This window comes from Cololabis saira, chromosome 2, assembly GCF_033807715.1.
Source record: "Cololabis saira isolate AMF1-May2022 chromosome 2, fColSai1.1, whole genome shotgun sequence".
NCBI lineage: Eukaryota > Metazoa > Chordata > Actinopteri > Beloniformes > Belonidae > Cololabis > Cololabis saira.
In genome coordinates, this window is record NC_084588.1 from 19970501 (window position 1) to 19982640 (window position 12140).

Genomic DNA, 12140 nt, shown 5'->3' on the forward strand with positions numbered 1-12140 from the left:
TTTTCAAACTAAAAGAGAGGTTGATTACACTTGGGATTTCAGAAGCTGACACAAACAATGTGTGTGAACTCATGAAAACTGAGGATCTCTTTAGGACCTGCAACACTAAGCCACTGAAAACTAATCAGAGAAGAAAAACTGTTTTCAAGAACAGCTTCAACTATGTTGAGCCGGTTCAGATCTGTCTAGGTCAGAATGAGGCAGGCAAAGAGTGTTTTGCCCAATATGTACCCATTAAACAAACAATCAATTCTCTATTTCATTGCCAATCATTCATTGAACAATATAAGCAGGTACACTCCAGTATTGGTCTTAAGGATATTCTTAAGGATGTGTGGGATGGCAGAAATATGGCTGAGAATGTGCTCTTCCAGAATGAAAGCTCATCACTGAGCTTGATCCTGTATCAGGATGCATTTGAGGTGGTAAACCCACTGGGATCTGGAAAGAAAAAGCACAAGATCCTTGCAGTGTATCTAAGTCTTGCAGATTTAATGCCACACAACAGATCCAGCACTGATCAAATGCAACTTGTTCTTCTCTGTAAAGAACATGATTTTAAGTATTTTGGTCAAGACTTGGTTATGGGTACCCTCGTCAATGACCTTAAAGATCTTGAGGTCAATGGTGTTACTCTGCCTGACGGAAAGGTCTACAAGGGAACTTTGTGTGCCATTGCAGGTGATAACCTGGGCTCACATGGCATAGGAGGCTTTGTGGAGAACTTCAGCAGGAGTTCACACTTCTGCAGATATTGTGATATCAGAAGAGAAGCATTCCATGCAGATCCTCTTATCCACGGCACAAAACGCACAGCACAGTCATACAGTGATCATGTCCAGAGCATTGAAGGACAGTCGACATCTAGTGGAGGTGTTAAATTTGACTCACTGTTTAATACACTCAAATACTTCCATGTATGTCAGCCAGGGTTGCCACCATGTCTTGGCCACGATCTTTTTGAAGGTATTGTATCCTCTGATCTGGCACTGTACATAAACCATCTTGTTAAGGTGGATAAAATGTTCAGCTATCTTGAGTTGAATCGACGAATAAATCAGTTTAAGTATCTTGGTAGGGATGCTAATGACAAACCGTGTGAGGTCAGTCCAGAGGGTGAAAAACTTGGGGGACATGCTGTTCAGAATTGGTGTTTGCTGAGAATGTTACCTGTTTTGATTGGAGACAAAATACAAAATCCAGGTGACAACGAAGTATGGCAGTTAGTTTTGCAACTTAGAGAAGTTGTGGACCTCATTTGTGCACCTGCGATTTCAAATGGCCAGATAGCTTACCTGAGAGTTCTGATTGATGAATATTTGCATTGCCGAGTGCAAACCTTTCCTGGAAATCCAGTGAAGCCCAAACATCATTATGTCAGTCATTATCCTGAGCTCATTATCCAGTTTGGGCCACTAATTCGCCTATGGACTTTAAGATTCGAAAGCAAACACGCATATTTTAAGCAGTGTTTGAGGAAATTGCGCAACTTTAAGAATCCATGTTCTACTCTTGCAGAGAGACATCAGCTTCTGCAGGCATTTCTGAGTGCTGGTACCTTCTTCCCTCCAGCTGTTTCAGTGGAAAGAGGCACACAGTTTTTCTTAGAGGACTACAATGATGTAATCAGAGAGGCAGTTGCACATCACAATTTTGAGTCCACAAACACTCAGATAGCCAATGAAGTGACTGTGAAAGGGACCAAATACAAAAAGAACATGCTCATTGTGCTTGATGATGATGATGACAGGCTTGTTACTGGAAAAATCAAAGTGGTTCTCGTTAAGGATTCAGCAGTATATTTTATTGCTGAAAAGTATCATGCCCTGCGTATTCCTGACATGGGTGTTTACAGCCTCACACTGATGCAGAGAAGCTACTGCTGTATTAATCAGGAGAATCTGCTAGATTACTATCCCTTGCCTGAGTACACTGTCCATGGCACACCACTGATAATTCTTCACCATTCTTTCCCTCTTTTCCAGAATGATGGCGGATTTGAGTGAAGACATCAAAGAGATCATCTGCAAGATCTTGCCAAATCTGTCTGAAGAGACTCAGCGGCAAATAATATTGAAACTTCAGAGCTCCGGCTTGGAGTCAAAAGAAGACTTAAAATATGTCCAGCAGGAAGACATTGCTGATCTGCTACCTGTTATCCAGTGCCGGAAACTCCTGAATGCATTCAAATTAGGTAATGTATGGCTAATTTAGTGTGGCATTCAAGTGGGGATGGACTAATACTTAAAAATCTGGTATCAGGCTGATACCACAGTAACATAGGGTACAGGTATAGGAAATGACCATAATCTATTTTTTTTTTGTTTGTTTTTTAGAAACTGAGACAGTTATATTAAATTTACAAGCCACTCCAACTTCGTCATCTCTGAGCAGTAATTGGTCGGCGTCTGAGTCTTCATTACCATCATTATGCACTACGCCTCATTCTACCCCATCACGGCTATCGGCCATTGCATCGTGTTCAACCCAGGCAAGAAACAGCGATCCAAGCAACAGACCTTCCACATCTCAGATACTGAAAACATGGCCAGAAACCTTCCAGGTCCCCTGGGAAAAAATGCCACAGGAAATTCGTTCTGCTATTACAGATGGACAGAGACCTAATCCAGTGGCGCGACGCCAGATGGTACGAGTACTCACAGATGAAATGAGAAGGTGTGAAGCTAACCCCACTCGTGCCCAGTGTCTAACTGTAGTTCGAAATATCATCAGACAGTACCCGAAGAGTTTTGCTGATATGACTCCAGATGGGTCACTTCTGGCTGGAGGTTACACATCACTTTTGATTCAACTAAAAAACCGCATTGAGAATGTCAACCGTAATGGAAGCTTTTCAAACCACCGATCCTCCACATACAAGAGAGGTCCAACTGACACCTATGGATGTACAAGATTTCAGCCAGAGCTCCCCCCAGAAGAAACTGATGAGACTCTGGAGCAGCACCGGCAGAGACTAGAGGAGATTTACAGACAGGAGGGTGCAGGTGGAGCAGAAAGAGCCGACGTTAAAAATCTAATGGAGCTCACATTCTCTCTACAACGTCGCCACATAAATACACTTCCATCACCTGACATTGAAGATTTAAAAAGCAAATGGCCTTTTCTTTTCACACTAAGGTATATATATGCACATTTTGAGTTGCTCACAGACATCAATGTGCTTCGTAGCTTGGAACTCAGTATGGAGGAATGTGGAAAAGCCATCATACAATACTTCAGGGAAAAACCTACTAACAAAGATGTCAAGGATGTCATCTCTAATGGTGAAGATAATGTGGCACTTTGTGTTGTTCAGCTGCTCATGGCACACTTTGGAGAGGACCTAACCGGGCTGGTCCTTCTTGCAGATGTGAGTTTTCGTCTTTATTTCTAACCCTGTGTTTTAAAGAGTGACTCACTGGAGGCAATTTATCAGTACCTGTTAACATACTTTAATGTGTAAAGTTGGTACCTTTTAAATTTGATTACAATCTGTTTGACTGTAGCTACATCAGAAGCCTACCTAATTCACCTCTAGGTTACTCTCACCTAGTGTTTACTAATGATTTGCCTTTTTTATAATTTTTCTAAAAAATCTTGTATGTATGTATTTGTTCCCTACAGGTTTCTGCCACTGCAGCTGACGTCCAGACAACTCTCAGTCCTCCTGCAAGTCCTCGCCTAATACTTCATGGTATACATTTAATTTAGAGTCATTGATCATTTTGCATATCATCTTGAGTTTACAAATGTAAATGAGATGCATTCTCTATGACGTGAAGTTTCAGGTGCAGCAGGGAAAGTCGTGGTTGGAGGTTGGAGGATCACCCTGGAGGGCCGTGTCATCTCTGAGTGCATCACACCAACATTTGTAACGGGACTTGCTGCTGTGTTTGCAATCTACTATATATTCAACCTTCAGTACCAAGATGAGGCAGCTTGTACTCTGGAATTCATTCAGAGGTAAAAACCCCATCATTCCTTGTCATCATTATATTGTTACAACTAAATTGATGTGTTTGTATTTTTTAGCATAAAATGGTATTGGTACATTTGAAGCCACAACACACACACACACTGGGTGTTTTATTGGACTAAGGTTTTATTATAATTCCGTTTGATGTCACTTTGCCATTCGGGTCCACTCTATTTGTATGTCATTGCAACCCCACTCTGATCTTAGACTATTTTGATTTCAGGCGCTTCATTGGTATAAATCCAGAGAGAGGGACAAAGGCTAAAAGGGGCAAGGTTGTCTCCAAGAAGAAAGGTGTGATCGTCCACAAGAAGTTTTCTGCAGTCAACCCACACGTCTCCACGCTTCTGAAGAAACTCGTTGATTTTGAATGGGACTTCATATAGAACTGTGAGTTCTCTTGAATCTTGCTCTCTGTCCATGGGTTGTTTTGACAGTCTGGCATTGCCACATTAAGCCGCAAGAGAACTAGTATTATTAGCTTTATAAACATTAGCTTGGCTGGTATATTGTACATGATCTTGATCTTGTCCTGATTCTGTCGTATTTGTTTGTTATTGTTTGACAGTGGCAACACTGGAATTATGCTGCAGAGAGGAACAGCGGCTTCAGCGGTCATCTCTCCTGGATCTCCTAGCACAAGATTTTAATCAGGACCGTTCACACCCACACAGACTTCCACTGACTGGAGCTACAGTAAGATGTGAGAACACAAGCCTACCTCACAGGACTATTTAAGAAAAAAACTGCAAGTCTAGCTTGCATTGACACAGGTGCCTACCTCACACTTGCTTGTCTAAATGTTGTTTTTGACCAGCTGTTCAAAATGGCCTTAATGCACTTTTTACAAAATGTTCTTAGGTGTTTTCCAAATGTTGCCAATTATGCATATTCTGTATTTTCACAGTACATAGCAAATTACATAATGTAATTTTTTTAAGTTAAATTTTTTTGAAAATTTTAATCTAACTCACAGGACTATTTTAAAAGGAAAAACACAAGCCTGTGGCAGTTTTATTTTCAAAATGTGTCAATAATGCTTTTTTGCTGAGTGTTCTTACTCATGGAATCAAAAAGGTTTTAATGTTCCTACTTTGAAAACATTCTTAATAGTGTAGTTTTCCAAATATTGATACTACGGTGGCCGACAAGGGCCAAACGCACCGCAACGGCCTAATGCGTCTCAGTTAAGGAAAACGGCAGAAACTATTCAAATTCACAAACTCAAACACAAGTCTAAACGAGGTACAAAAAGAGGAACGTGGTGCAAATGAAAAAAACATGCTGCAAAAAACAAAGACAAATGCAGCATCAATCGCACTGCAAATAGAGAAACGATGCAAAGCACAAAACAAGAAACCCTCTTCAAAAGAAAAACGCTTCATAAACCAGTCACTACAACCGGAAGTGCTCCAAACCTGCAGGTGGAGCAGCTGACTGAACCACAGTGCTTACATCCATGGTTGTAACATACAGCGGGAACGGTAATGTGATTTTTATCGGACTATATTTATATATGATGTTTTTATCAATGTACAACGCTGTACATTGTATCGTCTGGTGTAAAATATAATAAAGAAACGTCTCGTAATGTACAGCGAGGCGTTTCTTTATTATATGTTACACCAGACGATACAATGTACAGCGTTGTACATTGATAAAAACATCATATATAAATATAGTCCGATAAAAATCACATTACCGTTCCCGCTGTATGTTTAAACCATGGATGTAAACACTGTGGTTGAGTCAGCTGCTCCACCTGCAGGTTTGGTAACTGGTTATGAAGCGTTTTTCTTTTGAAAAGGGTTTCTTGTTTTATATCGTTTTGTGCTTTGCATCGTTTCTCTATTTGCAGCGCGGTTGATGATGCTGCATTTATCTTTGTTTTTTGCAGCACGTTTTTTCATTTGCACCACGTTCCTCTTTTTGTACCTTGTTTTGAGTTTGTGAATTTGAATCGTTTCTGCACTTGAAGCCGTTTTCCTTAACTGAGACGCATTAGGCTGTTGCAGTGCGTTTGGCCCTTGTCGGCCACCGTATGATAATGTGTTTCAAAATTCTCCTACTGTTCTATATTGTTGCTGGCAGCAGATGGTTCATTGCAGTAAATTCTGAGATTGTATTTTAAATGTATTGTTGCAAAGACATAAGCATATATACCTCACAGAATAGGTTAAACTTATCGTTCCTCAGAATTTGTTGCCTGGCTCTTTTTCTTAGACCTGTTGTGTTATTCAAGGTAATGCTCAAGTTTGGTAAGATAAATAACTTAAGAAAATTGTTCAAACTAATGTCTTAAATAGACAATGCTGAATAATGTTGTCATGGGTTAGGTATGAGTAAGTGTTAGGGACAATCTCTGAAAAACAATTTAAGAATTTAAGTTTATAGCCAGTCTAAAGCAGACACTACTAGGCTGTTTACTACTTGAAATCTCAGCATCCTCCAACAGGGTTAATTTTCTTTTTTTTCCCATTTTTGAAAGTTGCAGTATTTATGTTGATATTGCTTTTTGAAATAAATGATTTTGAGTCTGATTTTAAGTTTTTATTGCTTATTTTGCACAATATTCACAATAATGCATATCTTAAGCAATTGTCTATAGCCCTAAGAATAATGAGGTTCTAATATTGATTTCATTTAGGACTGATATTTTAGGAAACTGCTACATTGAGTTATTGTTTTATATATAATCTTTGAGAAGATAAAGTAACAACCTAAGCAGAATATTATTGTAATTTCCAAATAGTCACAGAACTATGCTGTATTTATTATTTTACTGTATTAGACTGTGAAATAATTTAACAGTGTGAATACAGTAAAATTACAGTATATTGCTGGCATCCCTGCCGCCAGCTATTTACAGTAAATTATAGAAATACAGAAATATACTGTATTTCTGGTTTACAGACTACTACTGTAAAATCATTTTACGGATGATACCGTAAAAATTACGGTATATTGCTGGCGTCTGTGCTGCCAGCTCTTTACCGTAATTTTACAGGAAAATTTTTTACAGTGTAAGTAAGAGCCATTATTTATGTATGACACATAACTGAACATATGCGCCACTCTCAGAAAGACTCTCAGAAGTAAGCACAATATTTATGGGATTATCTACAAAAAGCACATTGGTTTCCAGTGTGTAATTAAATGCAGGCTTTCCTGCTCATTAAGTGATGGAAATAAACACCCCATCAAGTATAACCGCTATTAGGTGACGTCTTTGAAAAACTACAACAACATCTTAAAAGGCAAATTCTCAGGCTAATGGTTTTTCAGTTAAAATACCAAACTACTATTTTCCAATTAGACCTCTTAGAAACCCACTGTCTACTCCCAACACTTAAAATAAATATGAAAATGTACTTTAGCAGTACGCTTTTTTTTTTTGCGGCATGTCAACACACTTACTGGCAGCATGACATCAACACTGGCAGGGAGCTTTTTTATACAACAGAGGAAATTCAAATGTCACTGTTTTCACTGCCTCCTGCCATGAACGTTATGAGAATGATAAACTGGTATTAATCTAAATACCCTCAAACTCTTAAATAATGTTTGTGTGGCAGTTTCATATCCTTTGAAATTTCCACAATAAAGATACGGGAAGACAGGAGAGATTCCCTGACCTAAACTTAATGGATGATGCAGTAACGTGGTATTTTAACACATACATTTTGATTATGGTTATAGAGTTAAATGACTGCTCTTTGTATGCATCTGGGGAGCAACCCCGTATCATATTCACCACAAAAACAGCACTCACACACACAAACACACAAATGCTTCTCACCTAGGCTTGTCGGCTTGATGAGTTCATCCAGCATGTCGTAGAACGGCAGCCTCACGAGCTTGACGTCCGGGTGGACGGGGTGCAGCGTGGCCGAGGTGGGCAGGTGATGCATTCCAGTCAGCTCGTGCTTCCCGGGACCGAGCAGTGAGAGGGGCAGTAAAGCGGCAGGCGAAGGGGCTCCTCCGTGTCCGGCGTGACCCTCATATGCCAGTTGCGTCAGGCCGGCGGGCAGTGCTGCGCCCCCTCCCCCAACCACCCCAGCTGAGGCTGGGTGATGTGGGCCGGGCAGGGCCATTTCTGAGTGGGGGACCATTTTGGCAGGGAAGCGCCTCCGGTACAGCTCTTTGATCTTCATGTGCACGGCAGGGCTGCAGCCGGCTTTCAGCAGATGCAGCGCCTTGGACAGCAGCTCGTGCTTGCGTCCATGCTTGTTGCGCCCAGCGTAGCCCAGCAGCACCTGCAGCTCCGACACCCGCAGGCTCATTACCATTTGCTGACAGGGGAGAAGAGAGACATGACGAGAAGAAACGCTTTAAGCAATGACAGCACTAATAAAAATGTTCATAACTGAACGTCATCTAACCACCAATGTAAGCAGTGTCAGTAGAAGCACAAACACATTTACCAACTCTTCTTTACGGGTCACGCCTAATACTTTAAAACAACAAATACACCCTTAACCAAGCCAGGACACAGCTGCATACTAGGGATGGGCGGTATGGACTAAAAAATGTATCACGATCATTTCTGGCATTTATCCCGATAACGATAAAAATGACGATAAAAAAAATACCAATTCAACTCCATCTTTGTAACTATGAATCTATCTCGCTCTCAGATCCGCCATGTTTGTCATCAACGGGAATTTATCTTTCCTTCCTTCCTTCCTTCCTTCCTTCCTTCCTTCCTTCCTTCCTTCCTTCCTTCCTTCCTTCCTTCCTTCCTTCCTTCCTTCCTTCCTTCCTTCCTTCCTTCCTTCCTTCCTTCCTTCCTTCCTTCCTTCCTTCCTTCCTTCCTTCCTTCCTTCCTTCCTTCCTTCCTTCCTTCCTTCCTTCCTTCCTTCCTTCCTTCCTTCCTTCCTTCCTTCCTTCCTTCCTTCCTTCCTTCCTTCCTTCCTTCCTTCCTTCCTTCCTTCCTTCCTTCCTTCCTTCCTTCCTTCCTTCCTTCCTTCCTTCCTTCCTTCCTTCCTTCCTTCCTTCCTTCCTTCCTTCCTTCCTTCCTTCCTTCCTTCCTTCCTTCCTTCCTTCCTTCCTTCCTTCCTTCCTTCCTTCCTTCCTTCCTTCCTTCCTTCCTTCCTTCCTTCCTTCCTTCCTTCCTTCCTTCCTTCCTTCCTTCCTTCCAAAAATCAGCTTTACACAAAAACATCATCAACGGGAATTTATCATTTTTACCGCGACATGACAAATTCTTATCGTGAGGAATTTTTTTGACGGTATATCATCGCCCATTCCTACTGCATACATATGTTAATAATGTTTGCCCTTAACCCTTCAAATGAAGACTAAGGTTTACATACTTTGTCAATTTTATTGGTGCCCATATTTTGATGGTTTTATTAAAAATTTGAGCTCTATGGGGGTTACTCTTTTGAAACCCTGGATTTGACACACTGACATTTTCATCTTGGTTGTCTGGAGCCAGGAGTCCTGTGCAAATCGTCGATCAGACCAAGGGCTATGCAAAAACGTTGGGTAGCAACTGTCGCTTACACCCAGATATTCATCCGCGTATCAGTAAAATACCGTTTAATAAGGGGAGTTGGAGATTATCCTAACCGTCATCGGGCAAGAGGCAGAGGACACGCTGGCCAGCTCACCAGTCCATTTCTGGCTGTAAGCCGCTTATTTACATATTGTTTCATTTTGTCTCTCTAAAAGGTGAGAAAGGTTTAAAATTAAATTTAAACAGAGGAGAGCAGGTGAATATAGGTCAGGCATTTTAAGAGCAAAATGGTAAACACACAAACTCCTGTCTGACGTTTTAATGTTTAACAACCTTCGTGTTCTTGAATCTGTTATTCCCCCCCGACTTCTTTGATCACTGTTCACTGTCTCGACAGTACCTGAGACTACAAGCCGCTTTAAAGGCATTTTAGGCCTTTGTGCATTTTTCTCAGTCAGCCTTCACTTTAACTCTCACCTAAATTCATAACAGTTACAGAAACACGAGACGCTGCAGTTGACAGAGTTAGAAAACCTTCTCTGCAGCCTGAGTATGCTATGCAAACCTGTGCAAAGGAAAGCTTTTCAGGGGAATTTGTGAATCAAGCATCTGCAAGTTGAGGTGACGCAAAACAACGGGTTTAGAAACTTGTCTGGATGTGACCCACCAGATGTGTTCCAGGGGACACCGGATGAGTAGAAATCCGGGACAGAGTGAGCATAAATTAGACATGTTTTTGTAAGAGTTTAGAATCTAACTTGTTTATGAAAACAGCACATTGTCCAAGTTTTATTTAAAACATGGGAGACCAATAAAATATTGTCCCTGCCTTAATGTGAGGACCCCGAGACCCTAAGTGTCATGGGGCAGTGGGATGGAGTAGCTGCTGCAAGGGCACAAAAAGTAGCTAGAGACCCCTTTACAGTCCAAATCATACTATATTTTATCTGTCTTCTTTTCTGGTAAAGCTATAAGTAGCACAAGTTTCTTGAAGTAAAAGAGCTGAGGCTGAGCTTTCCTTAAATCACCTCAGTTAGCAGTCATTTCAATCTTTGTGTGATCAAGCGTGGGTAAATAAGAAACAGAGTGGGTGATGCACATGTGGGCGGATTGGAGAATTCAAATAAATCCTTGATTATTTAAAAAGCAACCATCATTAGTATCTATTCACCATGAAAACTGCATATTGTAAATTATAGCTGGAACAGAATTTAAAAGAGAAACTGGAAAAATATATATATATTTTGTGGTGACAGCATATATTTTGGTGCTTGAAATAAAACTTCAACATAACAAAAAAGTAGTGATGCACCGAAATGAAAATGTGTGGCCAAAACCGAAAATAATAATAAACACTTGGCCGAATACCGAACAATACTGAACATGGTTCTTCGCAGTTTTTCATTTATTTTGCCAATTTTTTTCACCATTGCATAAATCAAATACATTTGATTTAGGCATGCTTTTCAAAGAAAAAAATCTTTTACAAAATTACAAGGTAGAAAATATTTATTGAACATAAAAAAATGATTTTTTTTAATTTCCCAGCATTATGTTGTTTTGGTTCCACCTCCTGGTGAATGTTAGGTAAAATTCTTATGGGGTTAGTTTTTGGTTGGCCAACGATTTATTACGGGAGCGGCCAGTCTATTAGGTAAAATTCTTATGGGGTTAGTTTTTGGTTGGCCAACAATTTATGTAGTGCGCAACGTTATGGGACGGAGCGGCCAGTCTATTTCCTTATTTAACAACGCCGTTATTAACTGTTTGGTTTTTTTCCCCACTTATTCCACCGAACACCGAAAGTGTTTTTTTGCCATTTTCGGCCGAACAATTTCGGTTACCGAACAATCGGTGCATCACTACAAAAAAGTGTTGCCTTGTTTGGGGCTGACAAGGTTTCAAGGATCTGTGACGTCACAAATCCAGATCAGAGTTACCCAGATTCCAAATCTTTATTTCCACGTTACTTCACATCACACCGTATTTTCTGTCAGCTTCAAAGTTGTGTGATCGATCCTAAAGGACACTGGTCAGGAAACAGTTGGAACAGAGTCAAGACCCTTGACTAAAGGTTCTTCCCCCCACCCTCCAAAACGGGTTACTATGAATACAACTGCAAAGGTATGGTTGAAAATGCATTTCTGTGGTATTTTGACCAAATATGTCACAGACAATTCATGAAAGCCCCTCAGGAAATGGTTGGGAAAAAAACAAAAACAAACAAAAGGTGGCTATCTCCTTTAAAGAAACAGTACAACACAAAATCAGAAAGTGGACGCTGTCTGTCGCTACATATTGAAATCAACTCCACGCAGAGAGTGCAGGCACACAACAGCATTTTGGACAAACTTCATCCCATCATCTCCTTTAATGACAGAGTAGGCTTAAACCAGCGCGCACACACACACAAACAAACAAACACACCCCGGAAATAACAAAGCACACAGGGCTGTTGGTGACCAATGTGCCAGTTTTCATTAAATTAAATAGTCAAGTACACTCACACACATCCGTCAATAATTTAAAGTACAAAACATGTGGGATGTAGTGTGTTTATAGAGGATTAAATCTTTAAGCCATGGCTTTATTTTTGCATGTTATGAGGCACATTCTTCTTGTGTGACTCTTGGGTTTTGCATTTAATTGACATTTAAAATGCCATATCTGACTGCTGTAGGCTATTTTTGTGGGCTAACCATA

At 40.5% G+C, this 12140-nt stretch overlaps 1 protein-coding gene across 2 annotated transcripts in view; it reads right to left on the minus strand.

Annotated features, from left to right (window-relative positions):
* pias1a (protein inhibitor of activated STAT, 1a) overlaps positions 1–12140 on the minus strand; it is a 77098-nt gene that overhangs the window by 35271 nt on the left and 29687 nt on the right. For both annotated transcript variants that reach the window (XM_061739850.1, XM_061739841.1), the window contains exon 2: positions 7776–8268. In XM_061739850.1, the coding sequence (XP_061595834.1) occupies positions 7776–8268 (493 nt within the window). The remainder of the gene's footprint in view (positions 1–7775; positions 8269–12140) is intronic.